Genomic DNA, 27,359 nt, shown 5'->3' on the forward strand with positions numbered 1-27,359 from the left:
AAGCCGCAAATACAAAACACAGCAGCAAACAGAAAATCTCTCCATGCATCAGCCAGAAATAAGCTCCTTTTCTGTCCTGGCTGTCTCCAGCGTGTTCGTGTGCGTGCAAGGAACCAGCCTGAATGTTTCCATTGTGTCAGCTCCCGTCCCGGACACCCTGGCACAGACTCCATAGCCCCCTCCAAGGCCCAGCAGGAGATGCCACTGTGTTGGAGACCATTTGACAGCTCCTTTGCCCTTTCCCTTCCTCAGAAAGACCCTTCTCTGCTTTCTGTGTGTTTTTGGGGTGGTTTGAGTGGGGTTTTTTTTCAGCTGGGGCTGATCCCTCCTGCTAAAGCTCACCTAGGCTGCTGCATCCCTGGCTGGTGGCAGCGGGTGGGCTTTGGCAGCAGCAGGGAGAGTCCCCCTGGGCTCCCTGCACTCCCACGCGGCACAGACTGCCTTCCAGCGTTGAACACAGACTCTGTTTAGCAGGGAATTTGGCCTCAGCAAAATGATGAGCTAATGGTTTTCATCTCTTGGCTAGGACCTCAAGTTTAGTCTCTTCTACCACACACATCTGGCACCTCTTGACTCTAGGACCCAAGGGCATCCTCTCACATGGACACCCCAAACCCATCCAGCCTGGTTAGAGTAGAAAACAGCATCGTGTGGGCTGGGGCTGCATCCAACCCCAGCTGAGGCATGCTCCTCCTTGCATTCCTGCTGTCTGAGGCTGCTGGGTGAGCTGTTTGGCTGGCCATAGCTCACCCACTTGTCACGCCTCATGAATAAAATCCGGGGGAGGAGATGGGCTCCAGCTGGTGCCTGGCTGCCAAGTGGGCTGCCTTCCTCTGGACCACCCTGCCAGGTCCCCTCTCTGGCCAGCATCATCCCAGGTGAGCCAGAGAGAGGCTGGGGTGGCCAAGGGCAGCAGTGGGGGCTGGTGGGACCCATGTGGCCATTGGGTGGCCTGCAGCTTCTGCTGGGGGTGGCAGCTCTGGTTTGACCCTGCACTTGGAGGACGGATAGGATGCAGTGGATGCGTGTACTGAGGGAGGGGGATGTCATGGGATGGCCACAGGGGACATGGGGAAGGCTTTCATATTTGTTCTTGCCCTTCAGCATCCCATTGCACTGGAGATTCAGGGCTGGGACTGTGCCTCACCCCATGGGCCATGCGTATCTTGGGGATGGCAGCATCCAGCAGCATGGCAGAGGGGGGCTGCTACCTAGGATTTGACTGTCTGCTGTGACATGGTGTTCTCCAGAGAACCTCCCATACCTGGGATCCACAGAGGGCCTTGCTTCCCTGATGGCTCCAGTGAGTTTGTGCTCACCCAGATACCAGTCCCAGTGTTGTCCCCAGCCCTGCTTTGGGACACAGGCAGAGCTCACGCCATGGACATGTGATATGTCTGTGTGCGGGATGCACTCATCTACCTCATGCCTCTTTGCTCATATACAATTTATTTGTATCTATAGTGGCTCAGGCAAGATCATTTTTTGTAAGATAAACCAGATGTAAGGATGAAACCTCATCTTCAGCCTCTCAGCAGGGATTTCTCCTCACCTGCCTCAAATAAACCTTCCTGCAGCCCAAAACGCTGATCTCTGAGATGCTGGACATCTGCTGGGGAGGTGGTGGCCGGTGGGAGTTTGCCAGCAGCGGGATCAGCCCCAGTGTGGTGCCCTGGCTGCACACAGCTGGCTGGTTGACCCATAGCTGTGGGTCAGGGCTAGGATGCTGCAGAATGTGCACAGGGGCTGGAGGGCAGAATCGTGTGTCAGCTCACCCTGTGTCCCTGGCCAGATTGTCATTGGTTTTGTGTGTAAAAGGCTGGGGGTTGTGCAGCACCATAGGAGCCTGGTCTCGCCTCTCCCAGCAGATGCTATGGGGGGCTCTGGACCTGGAGGGCTGTGACTACCCTGCGCAGGATGAGACGCACAGCATGAGGCCAGGGGCTCTCAGCAACTCCCCACTAGCTCCTGCATCTGTGTCACTCTGGGATTCACTCCTGCTGTTTATGGCTTCATCACACCTCCTAAATTGTGGCTGACCCTCTGAATCAAGAGGCGATCCCTCAAGAGGGACCTGTTCTGGCTTTCTGGGCCCAGATCCAGCATCTTAGCAGCCTCTCGAGTGAAGAGCTGATGTGTGTGCATGCATTCATCCGCTTGGGATGCCTGAATGAATGTGTCCCCCCGTTGTGGTGGAGCACCTCTGTCAGCTTCTGCTGGCGTGAGAGAGAGAGAAGAGCTCTGGCCAGTGCCTGTGCTCTGGATTCATCCCCTGGGAATGCCTGTTTGCTGTCTGCATCCTCCATCTCTCCTTCAGCTTGCACACACTCCTCTCCCCCATGGCTTTACTGCTCCATTTTTATTGAAAGCTAAGCAAACAGATTGTTGTCTGTGCTGTAGGGTGGGCTCTGCGCAGCTCCCTGGCCCTACACCAGCATGTGCTGCCACTGTGCCCTGCCTGGCTGCTGGCTCAGTGGCAGTCCCTGCGCAGCTTGGCTGGCTCCCAGACCACAGGTGGAGTTTGGGTTCCTGGCTCTGGCTGTGGGAGCTGCAGGGTGCTTCGGGGTGTCTGAACCAAGCCCTTGGCAGCCCTGCACAGCCTGTAAGGAGTGGCTTGTGGCACCAAGGCACCCAGGCTTGGGGTGAAAGTGCCTGGTGCAGGGACCAGCGGAACTGGGACCTGTTCCAGCTGTGCTGCAGTGATGCTCCATGGCCCTGGAGGCTTGCTCATGGGGCCAGAGCAGCTCTGATCTGATCCCATTCACCCCTGCTGCACCTGATACCTGTGCAAGTCAGGGTGCTTTCCTGGCCAGGTTGCTGTTGCAGGGGGTGGCAGCACAGGTCACCTTGTAGTTGCCAGGGGATGGAGACACGTATCTCACATGCTGGGGGAAGAATCTCACTTCCTAGCTCTGCTAGTCTTAAGTTGCTGGTGGGAACTTCATACCGCTGCAGTGGATCTCAATAGCAGTTGGATGGCCAAATGCTGGGGAGCTGCACCAGCAAGGAGCAGCCATGCTCACCCCAAAAGCATGCTTGAGACTGCTGTGGTCCTTGCTGGTGCCCTGCTGAACCCGAGCACTGGCAACCAAGAGCCTCAGCCACCTCTGGATGCTGTAGCTGGGGCTGGCCACGTGGACAGCTACCACTCCCCAGCTTCACCACTGGGCAGCTCCCCCTTCACTGAGATATTCTGGGACTCCTTCATGAGTCTGACCTCATGTCAGAGCAGGATGTGAGCTTCAGGGCTGTGAATAGCTAATGTCCTTGCAAAGATTGTAAGAGGAAGAAGGTAGCCACCTGGCTTGCCAAGGTGCAGAGCATCCTTCTTTCTGCTTAGGAATGGGCCAGAGGGGGCTGCTTGCAGCTGTCCTGCCAGAGCCACCCTGGGGCAGGACCCAGCACCAGCCATCTAGCACCTGGGGACCACCATGCTGTCCCCTCCAGTTTGGCCTAACTCCTTGCTCCGGGCTCGCCATGGCTCCTGCCATGGACAGCCATGCATTTCAGCCATTATTAATTAAAATGCAATCTATCCTTTCTCTTTCTCTCCCCAAGACACCGAGAGCTGCTAAAATATTCTCAGGGATAATAGGGAGAGGAATTGTATAGTTACTGTGAAATTTCAGCTGTGCCTTTTGAAGATTTATTGCCATTCCTAGAGCCTGCGATTCCCTGTTGAATACTCCGTCTCCAGCCCCGCGCTCAGTGGAAATACCGTGCCTGCCTGGGAGACTGGGCACGCCGTGTAAGATACACAGGCAGCTGCGGCGCATTCAGCCTGCGTGCAGATATGGTGCACCAGGTGCTGGGGGATTTCTTTTCTACAAGCTGTCGGAGGGGCTGAACTCCTCGTCTCTGACCTGCACGGGTATCTGCAGCACTTGGTGTCAGTTTTGGGGTGCAGCCCAGGGCCCCTGTGGGGCAGGCACTCTGGGTGTGATACTGCATGTTAGGATGAGTACGGTATTGCTTGTGGAAAGCGGCTCCCGGTGCGAGCACGGCACTGGGAGCAGAGGTGGGGAGCAGCCAAGAGGATTTTGCCTGTAGCTCTGAGCGCTGTGCCCAGGAGGGTGACAGTGGGAAAGGCAGCAAGGAGGGGGCTGCTGGGTGCACAGCCCTTCTCCCACATCGCCCAGTTCTTCCATTCCTTCTGCAAATTGATGCTGGGGGGGACAATGTGGAAGCTGGGGAGAAGCTGACCCAGTGCAAGGGAGCTGAGCATCCCACAGACCCTATTTGGAGGGGTTAAAATGGGAGGAACTGCCTGGTCCTGTCTGTTAGTCATTGCAAAAAATCCCCAAATCCCAACTGCATCCCAGTTGGGGACCAGTTTGGGCCTGGCACAGGAAGGCAGGCACTGCCCTCACTTGGGGGTCCCTCTTGCCACCCAGTTTGGAGGTCTGTGGAGCCCAGAGCTCTGCTTGGAAAGGGCTTCCATGATGTCTGCACACAGACAAACATGCTAGCACCAGGCATCTCTGCTGCAATTGCAGTTCAAGGAGATCTTGTTGCCATGACAAGCTGTACAAGTATTATCTGGGAAAAAAAGACCCCAGCAGTGTGTGTTGGAGATGGGAGAAAAGCAGCTAGCACAGAGGGCATGTACATGCCATGCACTAGTGGGGCTGCAAGCACGTGTGTTCAACTGCACATGTTAAACTCCTAACATGCGTGACCTTCAGTGTTACACCCCCAAGACCTCCTGCCTTGCTCCAGCCCGCTCCTGAGCCCCGTGCCCCCCAGGCTGCCATGCACAGGGGTGCAAGCCACACTCCTGGCCCCTTGCCCCCTTCCAGTCCCCCCACAGCAGCCCCAGCAGGGCTCTTGCAGGAAAGGGAAGGTATTAGCGAAGCTCTTGGTCCCATGCTGCAGCACTTGCCAGGCAGTGGAGACTTGTGCCCACCAAGCCCTCCACTTCTTCATTTATTTAGTAGCAGTGGCTGGTGAGCACCAATTAAGCTTTAAATGATGGTTTCAGCGCTGGGAAGCAAATGCTGTTAAAAATTACGGTGCCTCAGAGCAGGTGGTGCTGCTGAACATCAGTAGCGAGGGGTGCAGCACAGCTCTGGGCACCCACCCCGTGGCACAGACCAGTGTGGGACTGGGGATGCTGCCTGGCTTGCCAGCTCTGGGCAGCCCAGCTGCCAGGCCAGGGAAGCTTGTGAGCACTACACAAAGCCTCCTGTTGTGCTGCTCTGCACCAAGCTCTAAACTTCCCTGCAGCTGCAACAGCTAGAAGAGCAACTTTTTCCTCTTTTTTCTTTTTTCTTTTTTTTTTTTGAGAATCTGGAAAAATCAGGACTGCAGCAACTGGGGCTTACAGCAAACCATCCTGGGTACCCTGGGGCCCCTTGCCTAGCATACCCCACAGCCCTGCTGCCAGCGGGGCTGGGGGTGGGGGTGCTGGCAGGGGTGTTCCCCTGGGGGTTGCAGGTATTTGCAGGGGAGGAGGTCCCTCAGCCAGCAGTGGGGTCTCTGGGTTTCCCCAGCATGTTACAGCCCTGCCTGGGCTCCCTGTGCTGGGGAAGTAAACATCCTGCAGGCAGGCATGGGCAGCTGCCGGCAGCCGGGTCACTGTGGGGAGACAATCGCCAGCTTCCTCAGTGCTTGCATTTGGAGAATAATTTCCATGAATGCAGCCAGAAATGAACTCTGCTGTGCAGACAGGGCCCTCGCTATTCACTGCTCCATCTTTTTTTCCTTTTTCCTTCTTTCCTCTTTCTTTTTGTCTTTCTCTCCTTCCCTCTTTCTCTTTATCCTTCCCCTTTATCTCCTCCAACTGTGTTTTTGACCTCCCTCTTCTCTGTTTTCGGAGCAGTAGCAGTGTGTCCTCCCTACAGACCAGCTCCCACCCCAGCACATGGTCCTGCCATGCCCTTGGCTGTTAGCATGAGGCTTTGGCACCCATTTGGGCACCTTCCCATGCCACTGGCCAGCCACAGCAGCTGCCACCACTTGAGTCTGTGTGACAGTGACAGTTCGCTGCCTTCTCCCAGTTCCAGCTTGACATGAGCTCTGGGGGAACCCCCCAGCACTGGCTGCTTTGCTTCCCAGCACGGTGCCAGGGGCCTGGGGAGCAGAGCAAGAGGAGAGGCCGGTTCTGTCCATTCCACCCCTCAGCGCGGGCAGCACTGATGATGCAATGCAAAGCACGGTGCTGCCAGCTCTCTGAGCTGTGCCCACCTCTCCCTGGCTTTCCCACCTGCCGTCCTGCCAAGGCAAGGCGTGAACCTTCAAGCATCCCGAGGTTCAAATCCTCAAAGAGCCACAGGGTTGGGGACTGGAGCAGGACCAGAGCATGTATTTGAGCTGAAGAGGAGCCTGTTGTAGTGGTTTCACCCAGCTGCCTGGCACGTGGGGAGCAGCAAGGGTGCCGCTATGGGGTGGGGGTGCAGGGCTGGCATCTCTGCCCACCATCCTTGACCTACCTCTGCAAAGAAAGGACTTGCACAGAGCTTAGCTGCCATTATCCTCTGTGATATCCAGCCATGCTTGTTAAGGTCCTTCCCCGTGATACCCGGATAAAGAGAACTCCCTGCCCTGTGCAATGCCAGCGCTGCCCCAGCCTCCCCGACTCAGCCCTGTCTTGCTGCCGGCAGCCACGTGCCCTCACCCATGCTGGCATCTGCCACTCCAGCTCTGCTGGCTGCCGTCCTTGCAGCACCCACGTCTTGTTTGTGTCCTGTGTCATGCTGAGGAAGGTGACGAGGTGCAGGAGTGACAGCGGTGGGGGGCAAGGGGACAGCGTAAGGCAGGTGGAAGCAATAATTGCTCGTGATCTAATTAGGGAAGCCTAGGGCTAGATTAGGAGCTGTGACACAGTGGAGGTTTTTTAGCCGTAAGCTGCAGATGGTTCTGCCTGAGAGCTGGGAGAGGAAAGGTTGGCGTGGACTTGCTGGGGTGTTTGTAATCCTGCCTGCGTGATGCTCCATGCTGACTAACAGCACATGTTTTCTGATGGCTTGGAAATATCTCAGTGCTTGGTCTGTGTAAGGCAGGTGGTCTCCCTTGCTCCCAGCCCATGCTCCCCACGCTGCCCCGCTCCCTGCCTGCCCTCCCTGCTGGTGCCCATCACAGCCCACTCCTGCACTGCATGCATGGGGACAGCAATGGGTGCAGCACAAACATTGGGAGAAGCAGCCAGAGCCGCTCCAGGCTCAAACTATCCCACAGCAGATCCATGGTACCTGCCCTTGGCCTGTGCCTTTATCAGGAGCACCTCACCTGCCCCAGCTTAAAAACGTAAATATTAAGTAAGGAGTCATGTGATAATTCTGGATTTTACTTAAGGGAAAGATCAGAAGAGAAAATACTTTGACCAAAAGTAAATATATAATTTTCTCCTTGATCAAAATGACTTTTATCTGTGGAAGCTGGATGGAAAGCAGTGGCCGGCAGCCTGAGCGCTGAGATGGCCATGCCAATACCTCAGCAGGTATTAAATTTGCCACCAGAGCTGAGCATCCCGACTGTTGGCCTGTTCCTTTATTTCAGAGGTAGCTCAACTGATCTTTCAACTGGGTCACCAGCACGGCAGGGTGCACGTGCCCACACTGTGCCCCTTGCCCAGTTACCTGCTTGCTGACAGCCCCCAGCGCCCTTCCCATCACCACCTCAGCAGGGAGCTGGGGCAAACAGGCAGCCACAGTGCTGGGGCCAGCTCGTTCCCGCATGCTGTGGTCGGAGGCAGCCCCGCAGGACAGCTGGCTGCAGCACCAGCATTGTTTGGCCCCAAGCCCATCTTTCCCTTCCTCCCCAAGGCGTTTTTGTGGCTGCAGCTGAGCTCTTTGGCCGCTGCAGGAGAGCAGGCAGGAGCCCTCGGCCCCGCTGATGATGAGAAACCCATATCCCGAGACCGCTGGAGCTCCCACCCTTCCTCCCCGGCCACCCTTGGAGCACAACACAGGTCCTGCCTGGAGGGGAAATCCTCCCTCTCGCCTCCCTGGGGGCTCGGAGCCGGCCAGGTTGCCTTGCATCCCTGCTGCGGCAAGAGGAGCTGGGGTGCAGGGTCCCGGACATCACCTCTTTCCCCCCACATCCCAGCAGGGGTTTCTTTTGCGCTCCCTCACTCTCCACCCCCAGCCCGGCACATCGTGTCCCATCACCAGCGCTTCACCCCAGCCTCTCCCTCAGCCTCCAGTGCTTCCAGCAAAATTCCTTTCTGGCCAGTCATTGCCGCCCCGTGGCCTCAGCACCTCCTGGGCGGGTGCACTGGCGGGGCCAGGCTTCCCCTTCCTGAGCTGTCCCAGCCCCACCATGCTCCTGGCCCCTTCCTCATCTTCGCCCAGTGCCACGGCATCAGCCCTTCACCAGGGACACAAGGGCATGGGGTCTGCCAGCCAAGCGCCCCTCAGGGTTTGGGTGCCCAGCTTCCCTCACCCTCCCCAGAGCAGCCACGTTCTGCGCGCACCCTGTGCCACGCTGGTCCCACCAGTCCCAGTGGGTTTTTGCGAGAGGATGATTTACAGCCCCAGTTAGCACAGGGAGCGTGCAGAGGATGGCTGTGGTGAGTCGCTCACTGGGAGGCAGCGGGGAGTGGGAGGCAGAGGCTGCTGGAAGGGGGCTCAGCCCCGTGGAAGGGTGACAACTCCTGGCGGCATTGTCTGCCCTGACACACTGCTGCTGCTCTCCCTCACCACCTGGCATCCACCCCACCTCGGGTCTCACCCAGGCACACACCCAGCACCCACTGGAGCTGGACCCCACGCTGACACCCACAGCACCCAGCGGGGACATCGCCCCTACGTGCAGCCGGCAGCTGCACATGCCAGTGCTCAGTCCCAGCACACCCACCCACCTCTTGCTTCCCACAGTGGTACTGCCTCTCGTTATTAATTAAAGGATGACTGCTTTGCTTTTCCAACAGTCCCCTTCACCTGTGCCTCTCTGAGCATTGTGCAAATATTAATTACTGGTAATTAATTAAATCAGGCCTCCCCATCCCCCTGTGGAGATGCTGTCTCATAAACATGCTGACAGCAAACACAGTGTCAGGGCAATCTCTCCAAGCTGGGTGGGAACTTCAGTTACCTGTTGCTAATGTTGCAAACCCCACCTGCAGCAGTTTTTACCTAACTGACCTTCCTGGAGGGCTGATGGGCTGGGAGAGAGAGATAGGTGGGAAACCAGCAGGACCTGATCTGGTGCTAGTAAGGGATGATGGATGGATCTTTATAAATGCTCCTGGGTGTCCTGTACCTTGCTGCTTGTGTTCCTGGAAACTGCTGGTTGGGTATGGGACTGCAGTTAGGTGAGACTGGCTGGTAGGAGGTGGAGGGCCCCAAGCAGCTGGTGGAGCTTGCTTTGTGTCAGCCTCTCAGTCCCGAGCTGCCTTGTGAGGCTGTGCCCTGTTATTTGTGTTGGTGCTGAGCTACCATCCTTCCATGGTAGATGGGGATCACCTCCTGTCAGCTCCCTCGCTGCCGGGCTCAGTGTTTCAGAGGCAGCATAAGAGTTTGGCATTCCCTATCCCACAGCTCCTCAGTGGAGGGCTGGGATGCTGTGCAGGAAGAGGACAGGAAGGCAAACAAGGTTGTTGACCCTCCTGAATCGGAAGGTGGGTGCTCGGGGAACAAAGGAGGAGGATTGCCCAGGGATGCACAGCAGGAACCTGCAGATTGCTTGCTGCAGCATAGCCTGGAGGATCTCTTGGGCAAGATCCCTTTTCCCTCCCGGGGAGGGGGGAGGGACGACGACAAAGCTCCTCTATGCAGCCTTGGGTGCTGCCTGGGGGCATGGTCTCTCCCCCCATCCAGGCTGCAAGCTCGCTTGCTTGCGTATGGCTGCTGCTGTCTGTTCCTAAGTCTGCGCAGGGCACCGATCCCTGACCGGAGGTGCCGCCTTAATCCAGATCAATGGGAAATCTGTTGAGTGCCCACGCAGCCGGGTGCAGCCGCTCACTGCCTGGCTGCAGCGGCTCCTCGGACTCTGCGGATCAAGCTCCAGACAGGACACGGGGGCAGCCCTGCAGGATTCAGGGCCTGGGCAGCCTTTTGTGCTGCATTGTGGAGCACAAATGCATTAATCGCTGAGTGAAACCAGCTTAATTTCCCACTCTGCAAGCAAAAGCGGGAGCAAACCAGGGTGAGATTAAGGCATTCCTTGGGCAGCTTCCACCCCCTCACCCTGACTGCTGTATCTCGGCCTGTGAGGCCACTAATGCTACTTACATTATTACTGGATTATTTTGGTGTAATGAGCTTTGCCCTGCTCAGCTGTCCCTCTGCTCAGGCGTGTTGTGATGTGTAATACTTCCTGCACGAGGCCACGAGGCGGGCAGCTGCCTGCTCAAAAACAAGCAGAGCCCCAGCAAAACAATGCATTAATGTTCCCAGAGCAAAATTCCAGCATGGGCTGGAGGTTAATCGCAAATCAGGGAGCTTTTGGCGTGCTAAACAAAGCCGGCAGGCAGGAGGGCAGTGGTACCCTAAGCTGGGTCCTGACCCATCTCTGTGGATACAAATAGGAGTGACCGTATCAGTGTCATCTGTGCCAGTGGTGTAACACAGCTGTAAGCATCTCTTCCATCCTCAGCTCCTTTTCCTCTGCCTTCCTTCCCATCAGACCTGCCAGTGCAGGGGCTGGGCGATGTGTTGCTATGGTCACCAAGAAGTTTCCCCTAGAGACCACAAGCCCGGAATAAGCGATGCCTGCATTTTCTGACATTGATTTCCCCCCCCCCCCTTCTTTTTTTTTATTATTAATGCTTGTTTAACTGTTTATTAATTCCCAGCCTTTCACCCCACCTCCTTCTTGCTTTTTTCTCCGAGCTTTGTGGATTGCCGTGGCTGTGTCCCAGGGCTTGGCTTCTGCTGCTTCTTGGGGAGGGTGCAAGCATGGGGTGTGTGGGAGGAAGTTTCAGCGCCGTAACTCTTGCTGTGCCAGAGACCCCTACAGAAGAGATCCCCCATTTACTCCAACCTGGGGAGGTCCTGGACCCCTCTTCCCAGGGTATTTTCCTCTTCCCTGCAAAATGTTCCTGCAGAAGCATGGGTGGGGGTACCCTGCTTCCTTTGCAGGTGTCCCTCATCGTATTTGGGACCACAAAGTGATTTAGGTCTAGACTAATTAACGTCTCCACTGGTCTAAGCTCCAGGCCTGGCTCAGGTTTTACAGCTCCTCTGTTGGCACTGTGGTGCTTTTCCATACCTCGGGTGCCCCTGTTGGCCCTGGGAGCTCTTGGGCTGCAAGAGCATCATCAGAAGTGAAGTCCCAGCAGCTCCTGGAAGTTGGCAAAAAGGCTGGAGCCTGAGCTTTGCTGGGGGGCGCTCATAGGAAAGCACCCTGTCTTTCCTGGCAGCCCTCTGGTCGGGCTTGGTGAGGCAGCCAGCCCCCAGCATAGCCCCAGGGGATGGAGCAGTGGCCAGGGAGGGTCAACCCGTTTTCCCAGTGGCAAGAGTGCTGCACATCCACAGAGTGTGTCTCTGGGCACTTGGCATATGGGATGGGATATTACTGTGAGATAGTCTCAATGTCATTTTGACTTCTCTTTCTTTGCTTTCAAAGTCAATAATGGGCTGTTTCTGTTCCCTGTCACATGATCTGCCCCATGGTGAGCGAGGAGCCTCTCTAATGACTGATCTTCTCTGTCCTGTGCCCCTTTCTCCCTGCTCTGGAGGGAGTTCACATACCAGGTTTCAATCAGCTGCTTCTCTTGTTCCTGGGAATGCAGTTCAGCACTGGGTCAGAAAGTCTCTGGTCCATTGAAATGCTGCCCTTCGCTGCTCGAGCTGCCCAGCTTGCCATTCCCTCTCTGAATGAAGTCTCACAGCAAACGAGTCCTTTGCTGCTTGGTCCCTGCTTGCAGCAGTTAGCATGGTTTGGCCGGCCCAGAGCTCCTGTGAGCAGCCTGTGCACTTGCAGGCGGGGCAGGGAAAGCAGGAGCTTCTTCTTGAAATGTTTTCTGTGTCTATTTGGGGATTGTGCTGAGGGAGTAGAAAGACCCCCTGCTCCATACAGTTCCTCCTCTGGAGCGTGGGGCGAGGCTGCAGAGCATCAGCCCTTCGTGGTGGTCTGCAGAGCTGCTAGAGGAGGATGAGGAGTGGAGGTGAGTCCCAGGACCATCTGCAGCAGGGGAAGCTCTGGGGGAGCTGTGCTGCCCTCCCCTCCCCTCCAGCCCCCTGCATGGCGCAGAGCCTGCACGCGACCGCAGTGCTGCTCCGGAAGGAGCATCGGGGCTGGGATGCTGCTCCTTGCTGAGGAGGTGAGAGTCCCACCAGGGCCAAACACTCAATTGCTGCGATGTTTGAAAGCTCCTTGAAAAATGACTTCTTCATCGGGCTCCCAACCAAACAAGTGGAAGCTCCGAAAAAACAACAGTTCCTTCCCATGCTGCTGCCAAACCGGTGCTCGCTGGTCTGTTTCTGAGCAGGTCAGCAGCGAGCCAGCATTGCCTGAGGGCTGTGGGGAGCAGAGCCGGTGGGTGGCTGTCCCTGCATTGTCTTCTGCACCTGCTTGGGAGATAGGAGAGCATCCAGGGAGCTCTGCATGGCTTTGGGCAATGGTAGAGATGACCTGGTTATCCATGCAGTGACAGGGAGCATTGCCCAGGCCCTTGCACTGCCCAGCACTTAGGACCGCAGACCTGTGAGCCAAAGGTGGGTAGTGGCTCTTTTGTGGGGACAGGGAAGTCCCACATCCAGACAGGGATGTGCACCCAGCTCAGTCACTGGATACCGGCATGGTCTCAGCTGTCCTTTGACCTTAGTGATGGCCTGATGTCCGGCTGCTGTGTCACAGTTGCTGGAGGGCCCTTCTGCAGCTACCAAGCTGAGGTCAGTGCCATGACACCTGGCTGTGTCCCAAATGCTAACAGATACTTCCCCTCTTTTGCTTTTCCCTCCCTTCTTTCTGCCAGCAGTTCCCTATCAGCAAAACCCCTACACCCCTGGAAGCAGCTCCACTGTCATCCAGTGCTACCGCTGTGGGGACACCTGCAAGGGCGAGGTGGTGCGTGTCCAGAGCAATCACTTCCACATCCGCTGCTTCACCTGCCAAGGTAGGATGGTGCCACCTGAAGAGCTGCTGGCTGGGTTGCCCCACAACCTTGGGTGCAGTCTGGAAAGCAAAAGGCTGGGGACAGACCTACCTGGCCCACTGAGATGTGGTCACATGCCGGGGGGTGGCAGCTTCCCACAGGGGTAGATGTGGCACGGTGCAGGTGGGGAGATAACGGCACGGGGCTGGCACTGTGCAGGCAATGGCCCTGCATGATGCCAGGGCTGGCAGGCTGGGAACAGGGGTGGCCGAGACATGGGTACCATCACTGTGCTCAAGCTGCCTGAATGCCAACGGCCCATGCTGTGCCGGTCCCCAACATACCCATGGCCCATCTGTGATCTGGGCGGGCCACCACGTCCTTCAGGTACTTGCCTGCTCCCAAATCGGGGGGAAGAGGAGGTGTGGTCAGCCTGGCTGAGAGGCAGCAAGGTGGGGGAGATGCCCAGAGCAGCTCCTGGCAGGGCTGAGGGTGGGCCACAGATCACTGCCACCCATGCATGGGATGCGACCAAGATGCCGTGGGATGCAGCTGGGGCTCAGTAGCCCCCGGGGGCTGGTAGAAATAGAGAGGTTGCTCGAATCCTCCCTGAGCACAAGAGGAGAGCTGCAGAGCCGTAAAAGCTAACGGCCCAGAGCTGATGCTGAAGGGCTCCTTAGCGTGTTTATTAAAGCAGCAACTGTCAGTCAGGCCAGTGGCTGCTTCTGTAGGTTGTGGAGCATCCCATTACCAGGGCTTTTTAAAGGTCTCTGGTCTTCCGAGCTCCCAGCACCCTGTGCTAGGCAGGACATAAATCCCCATCCCCTTGGCCATGCTTTGCTGCTCCTCCCTGGGAAAGAGGGTTTGGCTAGAGGGGACTCTTCCCCTGGGCTGTCACCAGCCCTCCTGCAGCCCTGTCCCCCATGCTGTGGGCAGCCCTGGATGTCTGGGGCAGGGTGTGAGCCCCAAGTTGCCCTCAAGGCTGACCTACATGTGTGGGGCACCATGCTGAGCCCCCTGTCCCTTCCCAGCTTGGACATGGGGGACCGAGCAGGAGCTTGCGTGTTCAGACAAAGAGCTCAGACAGCCGCCAGCTTCAAAGGGTCCAGGAGCTGGCAGGGAGAGCTTGGCAGTGCTCGTTGCCTGATTTCCAAGTGAAAGGGAATAAATAATGAGAGGAAATCCTCCTGTCTCACCTTCCCTCACAGCTCTTACCCACTGCCACCTCCGGGTGGCTGCCACTGGCTTCCACACCAGCCCCGTGGCTTGTCCTTGACATGTCCCCAGGAGCCTGGCACAGCTAGGGATGTGCTATGGGTCCCACAGCTAAGAGGGCCCAGATCTACTTCAGTTTTTTCTTGCATCTGCTTCCTGATGCTGTCCCAGAGCTGGTGGCCTGTCCCTTGTTGCTTGACAAATAAGAACTGGCAGGCTTTTTTGGAGAGCAGCGGATGCTGGCCCTGCACCCCCAGCTATCTACCCAGAGCTCCAGGGAGCCGCTTTGCCAGGGGATGCTGTGTGGGAGAGGAGCTGCATCTCTGCCCTTGTGGGTCCTGCACCCAGCGGGTCCAGCTGTGCCCTGCGGAGGTGGCTGCTGTGCAGGCTGGCCCGTGGGTGCGGGTGAAGTGTGCAAGGACAGGACAGAGAGGTGCTTGGGGGTGAAGGGTAAAGCAGACCAAGATGGGCTGTGCCAGGAGGTGCTCAGTTGCTCTGTAGTTCCCCTCTCTACCCCATCACCTTGCAGGACAGGTGATGGGCATAGAGCAAAAGCTGCGGGACCTGGTCCCTGTGCCACTCCTGAGGTGCCTTCCAGGGTCTGATGCTCTCGAGGTCTCTCTGTGAATGGAGGAGACGTAGGAGGGAAATGACACTAAGGGCCAGGGCTTGCCACATCTCCTTGGATTACTCTGATGGGCTGTGCACCACCCACGATTCCCACAGCAGGGAAGGAAGCAAGATTGGGCTGGATAGCTATGGAAAAACAAGCATGAGAGCCCCGACCCCAGTGTGTCCCAGGGTCTGTTCCTAGGGCACAGCTTCGTGTCCAGGCCAGGGAGTGGAGAGTGCTCATCACAGAGAAGGCCATGCAGCAGGGCGTGGAGAAGACCTCTCCCCAGCCAACCCTAGGGCATGCCCAGCTCTGCGCCAGTCCTGTTCTCAGCTTCCTGACATCATGAGAGTGTCAAGTGGAGGGTCTGAGTGCCATCCACATGCCGTAGGTCCAGGAGGGGATGCCACGGGCCCTCCCAGGCTGTTTGTGCATGGTGAGTGGGGACTGCAGGGGTTCCCTTCCTGGCGCTGGGGTTTCCTCTGGGAGTGCCCAGCCCTGGCTGTCCGGGCAGCACCATCCTGCACCCTGCCACAGCCCAACACTGACATCTTGTGGTGCTGGGGGAAGGCCCCAGCGTGTCTGGTGGGAAGGGAAACCCTCTGAGATGCCTGCAGAAAGCTGTGTCTTCAGGGATGCCCAGGGACCACTGCTGGTGAGGCAGCAGAGGTAGGCTCAGAGATCCCAGCCGAGCCCTGGGGCTGGACCTACTGCTGCCCCCTTGACGGGTGCGTGTCCTCCCCCGGCAGTGTGCGGCTGTGACCTGGCCCAGTCGGGCTTCTTCTTTAAGAACCAGGAGTACATCTGCACCCATGACTACCAGCAACTCTATGGGACCCGCTGTGACAGCTGTGGGGACTTCATCACCGGAGAAGTCATCTCTGCCCTAGGGAGGACCTACCACCCCAAGTGTTTTGTCTGCAGCACCTGCAGGTGAGCTGAAGCAGCCACCAAGGGTGCATGCCCCCCCTGCAAGAAGCTCTGTACAGCCCTTGGCTGTGCACTGGGGAGAGGGCTGTTTGTTCCCTTGCTCGGCACCGCAGCCCCTTGTTCCCTGCTCAGCACCGCAGCAAGCACCTCCTCTGTGTTTTCTTAGTGGAGGCCCTTGGGATGCAACAGAATGGCTCCAACCCTTTCCTTTGCAGCCTGGAGACCTGCCTTAATGCCTGCCTTGGTCCTCCTGCCCCAGCACACACGCACACTTGCTGCCTCCCCTTGTAGCCCTTGCCTGGAACCCCTCTGCTCCTTGGCACCACGGGTCCTGCTGGCCCCTGGGGAAGGAGCGCGCAGGCAGTCCCAAGCACTGCATGGAGGGGATTGAGCAGCTCACACCTCCCCACCTCTCCTTGGCCACAGGAAGCCGTTCCCCATCGGAGACAAGGTCACGTTCAGTGGGAAGGACTGCGTCTGCCAAAACTGCTCCCACTCTCTCATCAGCACCAAACCCATCAAGATCCATGGGCCCAGCCGTAAGTTGACTGCTCTTGCACTACGTGATGGCTGCAAGGAGAGGGGCCACGTACCCCTGGATGGTGGTTGGTGGGGTGATGGGATGGGCTTTAGGGCCAGCATGCAGCGCTGCATGGAGCTGCGGGCATTCGCAGAGGTTTTGGAGGAAGGAGAGGGTGGTCTGGCTCTAGCCAGGACTGCAGGTCACCCCTGGTTTCAGAAACTCCCTTGGCCTGTTTGTGACCTGGGCAGGTGCTGCCATGCTGGCGGGCACTGTCTGGGGCAGCAGCGAGGTTTTGGAGCTGGGTTTGTTCTGAGGCAGTGCCCAGGTATTGCCTTGTGTCTGTGTCCGGGTGCCAGCCCCAGGACTGCTTGCCCAGTTTTCCCAGCATTGGCATTACTCACTGCCTGTCTGAGCACTGAAAGGCTTCTTAGGCTTATCCCTTTGCACTGATGAACCCAAGCTAAAACTCAGCAAGAGCAACGGACAGGGTCTCCTGCATGGATTTGGCCTTGCTTTTGACCCCAGGTTGGTTGCTGGGATACCTTCTCTTCATGCCATGCTTTGTCCCCCCTCGCCCCCCCAGTTTTTCCTTGCTGCAGGCTCTCTGTCCCAGGCCGCTGCAGAGCATCCTGTGGGTACTGTGCTTGGGGGCTGGTAGAGTGTCCCTGCAGCGCAGAGCTGCTGCACACAGGGCTTGCTTCAGCCCATGTCTGGAGCGAGGGGACTGCAGCATGAACGTGTGATCCATGCTTCACTGTCTCCCGGATGCCCCGTGTTTACTGCTGTCACGTCCCAGGGGCGCTGTCTCAGCGCAGCGCGTGGGCAGGTGGCAGAAGGCAGGGAGAGCTGGGAGCTGTGCCACACCGAGGTGCCCAAACCCTGCCACGTCAGCAGGCTGAGCTGCGACGGGGCCGGGTGGGAGCCCTTGCTGCTGGAGCTCAGCAGCTCCTGGAGCATCAGTGCCTGGAGCAGAGCCGTGCAGCGAGGACCAGACCCAGGACCATGGTGTCACCTGTGGTCCTCGTCACCCTGGTGGCACTGGTGGTGGCTGTTCGGGTTGAGTTACAAGCTGGTGCTGATGGGTCCCTGGGAGCCATGCCGAGCTGCCTCCCCCCAGCTCTCACCGTGACCTCGATGGAGTTAAGGGATGTGGCGGGGTTTGAATGAGCTCCAGCCAGAGGACAGCACCCCGCTGTCTCCCATAGCAGGGCCAGGGCAGCGGGCAGGGGGAGGACAGCTGCATGCTCTGCCTCTCTCCTGCTGCTTTCTCCCTTCCCATCCCCTTCCTGCCAGCGCTCCTCCCCAGCCAGAGCAGGGTTACCTGAGGGCACCATGCTTTATTCATAGGCAGCTGCCAGATGTAGCCTGCTGCCTGCATGTGCCCCTTGTGACACAAGTGACCCTGGCAGGGCCACCCAGAAGGGGTGGCAGAGGAGGTGTGCCTGCTGGAGCCCATGCTGGTGCACTCTGCAGGGAGGACATCCCTAGAGGAAGGATGCTGAGCCTCTCCCTGAAGCCCCAGCCCTGTGAGCAACTCAAAAACCAGCAGGACCTGTGTGACAGAGGGAATGGATCCTGGCTCACGTGAGCTGGCCAGCCTGCTTTTTGCCAGGGATCAAAAATCCTCCCCCCTTAGCATTGCCCAGCAGGCAGGGACTTGGTGCAGAGCTGCCTGCGGGTGGGCTGAGTGGGAAAGCCTGCCTGGTCAGGCTGCCTGTGCTGCAGCAGGGACGGGGTTAAGGAGAAACCCCATGTGGGCAAACCTGCTGCCCAGGGGGAGAAGAGGACACGGAGGAGTCAAGGTCAGGGGTCTGAGGCCCATGTGCTTCCTGCTCCCAGCCCTAACAGGAGCCAGGGGAGGTGGGGAAGGAAGGGAGTCTCGTAAATAGTGCAGCGGGGCCGGACGCGGCTGCCGGAGAGCACAGCCCTTCCTCTGCTGCGCTCACTGCGGACACTTCCCACCACTCCTGCCCGGAGGGGAGCCCCCGGGGACCTGCCGAGGCAGCGTGGCCCCAGCAGCCCATGCACGGACCCTGGCTCAAGCGCATCGCCCAGCAGGGGGACCTGGCTCTGTGCTGCAGTGGGTGCTCCGCCAGGGTGGCTGGGTGCCAGCAGTGCCTCGGAGGTTCCAGCTCCAGCAGGAGGCTTTCCTCTTGGCTCCTTTGCTGGGAATGAGCATATTCCCATAAAGAAATCATCCCCAAGAAACTGGCCCTGGAGTGGGCTCAGGAGCAGGGTGTTTATAACAGCAGCATCCCCTAGAAAACGGGGTTCTCTGGGCTAGAGCTTTCCTCTGGGTGCAAGAAGTGTGCCTCAGGTTAAAAGACCAGGGTGCCTCAGCATAGGCCAGCAGATGTGGGTGTTCCTGCTGCACCACCGAGCCCCCCACCAGGGAGCTGCAATGGTCCCACAGTCCCCTTCTGTCCCTCCAGACTGCGCCGGCTGCAAGGAAGAGATCAAGCAAGGCCAGTCCCTTCTGGCCCTGGAGAAGCAGTGGCATGTCAGCTGCTTCAAGTGCCAAACATGCGGGATCATCCTCACTGGCGAGTACATCAGCAAGTGAGTGCCACCATCCTGGTGGCAGGCTTGGCTGCCCTGGCCATTGCGGAGCTACACCCCCTGGGGCTGCAGTGAGGGGGTGCCCAGCACAGCTCACCTACCGCTCACCCCCTTCTCCTCCCTCTCCCAAAGGGATGGCATCCCGTACTGCGAGTCTGACTACCATGCCCAGTTCGGCATCAAGTGTGAGACCTGCAACCGGTACATCAGCGGCAGGGTCCTGGAGGTGAGTCCTGGGGCCGTGGCCACCCTGCACTAGTCTGTAATAGGGACCACATGTGTCCTGCCCAGAGGTGCACACCTTAGCTCTTGGTGTGGGGGTTTCATCGTCCTACACACTTGTCATGGTTTTTTGGGGTCATGGCTTCTCCTGCAGTGGGTGTGTGGAGACAGTCTGACCACCTTCTCTGGAGGGTGGGGGCAGGAAGGAGCACCACCACGCTGCAGACCTTTAAAGAGATGGCTTGGGTACTGGACCTCGAGAAGCAGCCAGAGCACACAGTGGCCTGGGTCTGCTGGGACATGTCTGGAGTCCAGGATGTGGGGACACTAGCCTTAACCAACTGCTACCATGCCCAGCTCTGAAGTGTCCCCACCATGCTCACCCCAGCCTGCCTTCTGAGCATCCCTGTGCAGGCAGCCTGCCTGTTGCCTTGGAAACGCATCCAGCACGGCTGCCCGCTGCGGAGCCCATGTGAGGGGCTGCAGCACCCTGCCCATGGGCAGCCATCCCCATGGCACACCCCTTTGCAGGGCAACAACCAGAGCAGGGGGTCCCCCTCCCTGGGCCACATCCAGCGGCAGCTTTGTTCATCACGTGGCTGGCCAGCAGGATCTGCTCTGGCAGAGCCTCCGAGGGGTGCAGGGATCCCACGGGGATCCCACAGCAAGGCGTGGGTGCAGGTGGCCTTGAAGCATGTTTTGGGTGACAGTGGAGCTGCACAGCCGGTGAGGGGAGTGGGGGTTGTTGTTGGGGAGGGACAGAGAAGTTTGTTAGGGCTGGTGCTTCCTGTCATCAGGTTGTCAGGTCCTGGCTTGGTCCCTGCTCCTGGAGGTGGGGTGTCCCGTCAGGCTTTCTGTTTCTAGCCCAGTGTTTGCAGGGGCAGGGGGAAAGCCAGAAGTTCTGATCTGAGGTTAAACTAAAGGCTCTGGAGGCGTAGAGAAATATGTTAGAATGAAGCCAATTGTGATTTTTAGACCCCCTAGTGATACTATGGAGTTGGGCTGTGGTGGCACTGGCTGAAAGTGTGCTCAGTTACTCCCGAGACCTTCCCTTCTGCATGGCTGAGCAGGAGAGAAGTGCTCCCAGGGCAGCATTGGCACCCACACCTCTGCCACCTGCAGACAGCAGCAATAGGAAGCTGTATCCCAAAATCGGAGGGTCTGTGGCTCCACAGTGAGCCAGACAGCAGGTGCTGTGGGCTAGAGTGGCGGTGGCTGTGTAGATCTCCAGCCTGCTGAGAGCTGTTCCAGGACATCTCCAGCCTGTTTCACTCACAGCCTACCAAGAAGTGGTCACCCGCTCTGGTCCTGCCAGTGGGGCTGGCCTAAGAGCATCCAGCCTGGCCAGGGAGCCTCTCGTGAAGCAAGAGCCCTCCAGCATCTTCCCCCCTCTTCAGGGAGCGGCCTTTGCCTGTGAAGGCTTTCTGCTGACTCTGGGCTTCAGCAGCAGTCCCAGTGCTGGCTTCTGTGAGCATGAGCTCAGCACTGCAGCGGCTGCCACGGGCTGGTGGATCATGGGGTCACTTGGTCAGCAAAAGTCTGAATAGAGCAGGGCAAAGCCAGAGGCTCCCCTGACATCAAATCCCTGCCACTGCTCCCCTGAGCAGTCTGGTCCCTGATAACCCCCTGCCAGGACAGAGCATCCTCAGCCATCCGGGCAGGGCAATCAGGCTGGGTGTTAGTGGGATGCTCAGTGTGTGAGGGTGGGTGAGAGGAGCCAGAGGGGACCTGGCTGGCACCATCGGGCACTGCTGACTCTGAGCCATTTGTTGCACTGCTCTCGGGGTTTTCCTCGCTCAGTGCAACCACATCAGAGTCAGGACAAGTGTAGGACGTTCCTGCTGCTGCACATCTAAGGGGATGGACAGAGAGCAGCTCTGCAGGGTGTGACAGATGTGGGGGTACCAGCAGCCTGGCTGCAAGCTGGAGATGGTCCTGGGGCGGTGATGAGGGAACAAACCTCCCTGCTCTGCCTCACCTCCATCTGCCCTGGCTCTTCTTCTGGCAATAGCTCTAGGTCTTTTCACCTCCTCCAGTGCCCTCCCTCCCCAGCTCTGCTCCCAACATAGGCTTTTCCTGGCTGGAGGGGCCAGCCAGCTCTGCCCACCCATACTGGGCCATGGGAAGAAGATGACTGAATCCCAAGAGATGTTCTGGACTGTAATCATCTCACATTAGCATCTTGTGTGCCGCACCCGTGCCTGGACATGGAAGACCTCCTTGTGCAGTGGGACACTATGGGCTGGAAGCCACATGCCTTGGAACTGGTGTCCCCACGGGCAGAGCCGAGGTGCCACCTCCTTGTAAGTGCTGTCACAGAGCCGAAAGGAGCATAGGGTTTGGGTGCTGGAGGGCTCTGGCAGGCAAGCACCATGAAACCTGCAGGCACCATGAAACCTGCAGGCACCCTTTCCCTCCCTGCGGCCAGGGCTGAGCCCGTGCTCCCCACCCTCCCCGGTTATGCACCTGCTGGCAGTATTGAAAGATCTGTAAAACCAGAGGCTTTAATTGTCTTCTCTGGCAAAGCGTGAAATGGAGAGGGTGCCTTTAAATAATTTTAGGCCTTAAGGAGCCTTCTCATGCTACCCCGGCAGCCTCCAGGCTTTCCCAGCTGCTCTGAGCTGTGCAGCCAGGCTTGGATGATTAATGAGCCTTTAAGGGACCCCAAGTGATAACGAGCAGGTCTCTTCCCTCGCAGCCTTTTATGAGCTGTAATATTAACCAATGTAAAAGGAACAAGGTTGGTGCCTGGTTTGGAGAGTTGTTCCTCGAGGAGGAGTGGAGGGTGTTGAGATGCTGGGTGGCTTTTGGAGATCTGCATTGAAATGAAAGTTGGGACTGGCTGGTACCACTGGGGGAGCTGCCAGCCTCCCCCTGCATCCACGCGCAGATCTGAAAAGCATCCCCTTTTGGCAGTCTGACCTGTGACAGCAGCCCATGTAGTCTAGATAGGAAAATATGTATGTATACAGGGTTTTTTTTCCTTACTATCAGCACACCAAGCCTTTGGGGGGGTACTGTGAGGATCCAAGAGCACCAAACCCATCCAGATTCGGAGGGGGACTGGGAAGGCAGCACATCAATCACCAGGGCCCCATGTTCCCTGCGTTAGCTGTCTCTGGCCAGCTGGAAATATAAGCGGTGGGAACTGCAGGCACGCTGTCCTGAAGCGTGTAGGAGCTGGGCTTTAGCTGAGTTATTTTTCATCTTTTTCCCTGTGTTTACAGCTGTCTCCTCCAGTTGATGCAGCTCAGTGTGCTCGCCGTGGGTGCACAGCACTGGCTGGTGGGTGCCTGCTGCAGTGGGTGCTGGCGTGGTGCTGCACTGGGCAGCTGCCCAGGCAGGGCTTTGTGTACAGGGGCTCAGGCAGAGCAGGAGGAACTGGACATCCTTGGGGAGCTTCTGCCTTGGTGGGGCGGTGGGTCACCTCCCTGGGGCAATGGGCGTGAGACATGATGAGCCCATTGGCACAATGTCAGCAACACTGGAGATTCTAGACGAGGTTTTTAGGAGTAAAATTGGTTTAGAATCTGTATAGCCTGGATGTGTTTGCTCAGGCTGGTGAAGCATTTAGTGCAAGCTCCTGCCATGGGGCACTGCAGCTGGGCCAGGGTGCAGGGCTGTCCCTTCCCTGGATTGGGGTGCACTGCAATGAAAGGTAGAGGGGCCCAAACTCTCCCACTCACCTCCCCCGCCTGCCCTAAAACCTTCCACTCAGTTTTGGCATAAATTGGAGGGGAAAAGCCATTGGCTGCCATCTGCACCCCAAAGATACTGAATTCCAGGTTGATTTTTGTGTGCAATCAACTGGCAGATTCTCAGTTATCCTCGCAGCAAATTTTCCTGATGATCCTCCCTGTTTCAAACCAGTTCCAGCCCCCTCTATCATAACCCCCTTTTATCAGCGAGAGCCTCATCTTCCCTCTGCCGCCTTAAATTATCCTCCTTCTTCTCTTGGATTATTATGGGAGTGAAATGTCCTTTGGGATTGAGCTCTAACTGTGCAGCCCAGATTCCTCCTACCCTGAGCCAGCTCCTGCCTCCCAGCCCAGAAAACAAGCCTATAATTGAAATGCTAGCAGACACTTTGAGTGGAAACAAGCTACCAATTAAAGCTATTATCCCTGTCAAAGAGCAAAGGGAGCAGCCCAGCTCCTGCTCAGCTGGGGAACAGCGTGTCGCTAGTGCTGAAGTTTGGGCATGGCTTCACAGAAGGAGAAAAGTTTCTTGAGGGAGAGGCGCTGGCAATGGTAGCCAGGGAGGATATGACAGCAAGAGGAAGCCTGTGCTTAGTGAGATTTATCTTTGGGGCCCTTCTTCTCCCTTTACCGCTTCCCTGCTGACATCCTGGGCCAAATTTGCTCTTTCTCTTCAAAGCTGTAGAGGGAAGGAGCTAATATAAAGCATGGCTGCTTGGCTGAGTGTTACTGCAGAGGGTCTCGGTTATTTCCAGAGTGCAAAGATGATTTATTAGGGTGAGGTTTTTAGGGGTACCTCCTGGATCTGTTTTCCTGCGCGTTGGATGGTTCAAGGACAGCAGAAGGTTCCCAGTCAGACTCTTAGTCCAGCAGGTCAGAAGTGTTAGTGATGAAGTGGTCTCTGGTGTTTTCCATGTATTGCAGTGGGCTCCGAGGCCACCCTGGGCAGTTTGTCCCATTCACCTTGTCACTGTCTGCAGCAGCAAGTGGTGCCAGGGCCACCTGTCCTCAGGGACGTGAGCAGGTCACCATGTCCTGCCTTGCTCAGGGGCCCCTTTTCTCTGCTCACCCTTGCAGGCAGGAGGGAAACACTACCACCCCACCTGTGCCAGATGTGTCCGCTGCCACCAGATGTTCACAGAAGGAGAGGAGATGTACCTCACAGGTAGGCATCCCGTTGCAGCAAGGAGGGACTGCCCTGCCCCGCGTCAGGGCACGGACCAGCGGGGCCTTGCAGAGGTGTGCTGGCTGCGGAGGCGTGTGGAGTTTGGCTCCTTACAGTGATCGTTGCTGAAAGGGTCCCTCTGTGCAGTAGTGCCAGAGGAGACCCCCTTGTCTGCTGCTCCCCAGCCCCTGCGCTCTTCCTGGGCTGTGCAGTGATAATTTCTCTGCATGAAAGCTTCCCTGCCGCTGAGCTGGAGGAAACTTTGTTCCTTGTCAGCAGCTTTTTGCTCCCTGCAAGTCTCCCTGCGCAGGAGAGAGGGAGCATGGGCGGGCATGCCTGGATGTGTCCCTGGCCTGTGCCTAGCTAATAGAGGCTGGGATGGGAACAGGGTGCCTGGCTCCCCACGCTCCCCAGCCCCAGGGGACCTCTTCCCCACTGTCCCCAACTCCCCGCATCCATTTTTTCCTTACTATCAGCACACCAAGCCTTTGGGGGGGTACTGTGAGGATCCAAGAGCACCAAACCCATCCAGATTCAGAGGGGGACTGGGAAGGCAGCACATCAGTCACCAGGGCCCCATGTTCCCTGCGTTAGCTGTCTCTGGCCAGCTGGAAATATAAGCGGTGGGAACTGCAGGCACGCTGTCCTGAAGTGTGTAGGAGCTGGGCTTTAGCTGAGTTATTTTTCATCTTTCTCCCTGTGTTTACAGCTGTCTCCTCCAATTGATGCAGCTCAGTGTGCTCGCCGTGGGTGCACAGCACTGGCTGGTGGGTGCCTGCTGCAGTGGGTGCTGGCGTGGTGCTGCACTGGGCAGCTGCCTGAGCAGGGCTTTGTGTACAGGGGCTCACTGCAAGCAGCACCAGAGGGGTTAGGCTTTCACTTGGCACAGCCAGACAGTTTGGGTTTGGTTTCGGCAGGAGCTCCTCCTGCCTGGAGCTGCCTTAGGGGCTATTTCCAGCACAGAGGGAGGGTTTGTTTTGTCAGTAACCTGTGCTTACCCGCCACCCTGAGTCACTAATGATCCCATAGGTGGCAAAGGGGGAATTGTGCACTGAGAGTGAGTGAGAGTGGGGGTCCCAGCAAGGCCCTGTCATGGGCAGGATGATGGCTGTGCTCAGCATCCATCCTGGGGCACACCTGGGCAAAGCTCGGTGGCTTTGCTGGTTCCAGCCTGGAGGGTGTGGAGGGCTGTGGATGCCCTGGGCTCGGTGTTACCCCAGTTTAACCAGCAGGAGCTGCCTGGCTGAGCACTGGCTGGGCTGCACCGAAAACACACCTGGGTTTGCTGTCAAAGTTTAGTAGTGTTGGCCACTACATCTGAGTGCTTGGGAGCCATTTAATTTCTCAGTACGGACACCCAGTCCCCGCTGCCCTGCCTTCCCAATGGCTACCTGCCTGTGGCCGTGCTATAGCAGAGAAGGCACCTGGGAAAGCTGGTGGGATGCAGCAGGTGAGCCCCTCATCCTTGGGGCTCACCGCCTCCATGCTGCTCTGCTCCTCCTGGAGAGACCCCAGTTCCTACCTCCTGCCTCTGCAGGGCCCCCCAGGAGCTGCCCCCCCAGCACACAGGCACTGCGCTCCTGTAACACTGGTTGCTCAGTGCAGCTGCTGCTGGGCAGAGCGCTGCCGCATCCCCCCCAGGGGACCGCGGGCTGCAGGTCAGTGCTGGAGGCAGCAGGGATGCAGGGATGGGACAGGACTCCCCATGGCAGGTGGAGCTGGACAGTCCCTAGCAGCAGGTGTGAGCTGCGTGCAGAGCTGAAACACTTTCCCTTTGCTGCGTTGCAGGCTCCGAAGTGTGGCACCCCATCTGCAAGCAGGCAGCCAGGGCAGAGAAGAAACTAAAGGTAGGCAGCATCTCTCAGAGGTGGCACGTCCCAGGTGATGTTGCCCCTGAGTCCCTGCTGGAAGTGAACTGTTGTGGCAGTGTCTAAGCCCAGGGTGGCTTCCCGAGGCTGGCACAAACTCTGTCCCCACTGCCCGGAGGCTGGTGGGTGGCCATGGCCAAGGCTGTTAGCGGGGACCTACCTCCTGGCTGACGCCAGCCCATGCCACAGCCAGGGAGGGGGCACAGCAGTCCCCCCACCAGCCCCCCACGCCCCTTGAGCTGTGCGCTCCCTTTCTGCTCCTGGCTGGCCATGGGGACAGCTGCCAGCTGGTCTGGCCAGGCCACTCACCCGACTCCAGATCTGGCCCCAAGAGAGGCCAGGGCGCAAAGCTGGATGGCAGGACAGCCTGCAACAGCCATGGGCACTGGCAGCAGGTGGATGAAAGGGCGGAGAAACTGGGCCTTGGGTGAAATTCAGCCCCAAAACCAACAATGTGCTGCACCCAGCACTGTGCCTGCTCAGGGGTCCCTCCTCACCGTGCTCTCACGTGTCCTCCACCTTTCTGCCTCCACAGCACAGGAGGACGTCAGAAACCTCCATCTCGCCCCCCGGTTCCAGCATCGGCTCCCCAAACCGTGTCATCTGCGTAAGTACAGCTCTGCAGGATGGATGCTCTGGCCCCAGGGAAAGGTGTGGCAGTTCCTGGTGCTGCTCTGCAGTGTGAAGCGTCCCCCAGGGACAAGCCCAGCATTTGAGGACAGCACAGACAAACCGTGCTGCCTTGCCCAGGAGTGCTCGGAGGAGCACGGTCCCACCCTCCCAGCTCCTCTGCCCCTTCCCACTGCTGCCTCTTGGGCATCTCCTCTTACTTCTTCCTGCTGCTGGGGTGGCAATGGGCTCTGTCTGCTCTGAGCTGACTCCACACTGTACGCTCCAGCCTCCCCTTCCTTTTCTCCTCCTCTTCCTTTCTGTCTCTCTGTCTCTGTCTCTCCCTCTCCCTAGGCTAAAGTGGATAATGAGATCCTTAATTACAAAGACCTGGCAGCTCTTCCCAAGATTAAAGCCATCTATGAAGTGCAGCGTCCTGACCTCATTTCCTACGAGCCCTATCACAGATACACGTCGGATGAGACACTGGAGAGATATAGCTATGGGGAGGTACTGAGTCTCAATACGCCCGATGCCGGGCTGCGCAGGGAGCCAAGCCCCGGGTTGGGGCAACGAGGAAAGTTGCATGTGGGTTTGCTCACTCCAGTGGGAATACTACAGGGAGGCAGGAGTGGGAGTAAGACCTCTCCTGGAGGCTCCCCATCACTGGGAAGAAGGCCTGGGCTGGAAGGGAAAACTTGATGCTGCTGCTGGAGAGTAAGAAAGAAACCAGTGACCTTATCAGCTGATGGCAGCGCCCTGTGCTGCAGACCTGACGTGCAGGGACAGGCAGTGCTGTGCAGGAGGAGATGTCACCCTCAGGAGTGATGTGGTAGGGAGCTCGCCCATCATGGCATGCAGCAGGAGACGAGGAGAGCACTCAACACACATGTATCCATCTGGGGTGGAGGGACAGCCAGCCAGCAGGCTCAGCCCAAAGCCTGGCCCCTGGCAGGCAATCCTCCTGGCCACCCAGCC

General features: G+C 57.9%; 1 protein-coding gene across 13 annotated transcripts in view; it reads left to right on the plus strand.

Moving 5' to 3' along the window:
* ABLIM3 (actin binding LIM protein family member 3) overlaps window positions 1–27,359 on the plus strand; it is a 56,031-nt gene that overhangs the window by 19,120 nt on the left and 9,552 nt on the right. For 9 of the 13 annotated variants that reach the window (XR_005105875.1, XR_005105876.1, XM_037398399.1 and 6 more), the window contains exons 2-10: window positions 12,860–13,000; window positions 15,557–15,740; window positions 16,164–16,276; window positions 18,693–18,819; window positions 18,952–19,045; window positions 23,817–23,904; window positions 25,693–25,751; window positions 26,308–26,379; window positions 26,736–26,891. Coding sequence is in view for 11 of the 13 variants with exons in the window: in XM_037398399.1 (XP_037254296.1) it covers window positions 12,860–13,000; window positions 15,557–15,740; window positions 16,164–16,276; window positions 18,693–18,819; window positions 18,952–19,045; window positions 23,817–23,904; window positions 25,693–25,751; window positions 26,308–26,379; window positions 26,736–26,891 (1,034 nt within the window). In the remaining 2 variants the exon portion in view is untranslated. The remainder of the gene's footprint in view (window positions 1–12,859; window positions 13,001–15,556; window positions 15,741–16,163; window positions 16,277–18,692; window positions 18,820–18,951; window positions 19,046–23,816; window positions 23,905–25,692; window positions 25,752–26,307; window positions 26,380–26,735; window positions 26,892–27,359) is intronic. The other 4 variants (XM_037398404.1, XM_037398407.1, XM_037398397.1 and 1 more) reach the window with 3 other exon arrangements.

The sequence above is a fragment of the Falco rusticolus genome, chromosome 8 (assembly GCF_015220075.1).
Source record: "Falco rusticolus isolate bFalRus1 chromosome 8, bFalRus1.pri, whole genome shotgun sequence".
Taxonomy (NCBI): Eukaryota; Metazoa; Chordata; class Aves; order Falconiformes; family Falconidae; genus Falco; species Falco rusticolus.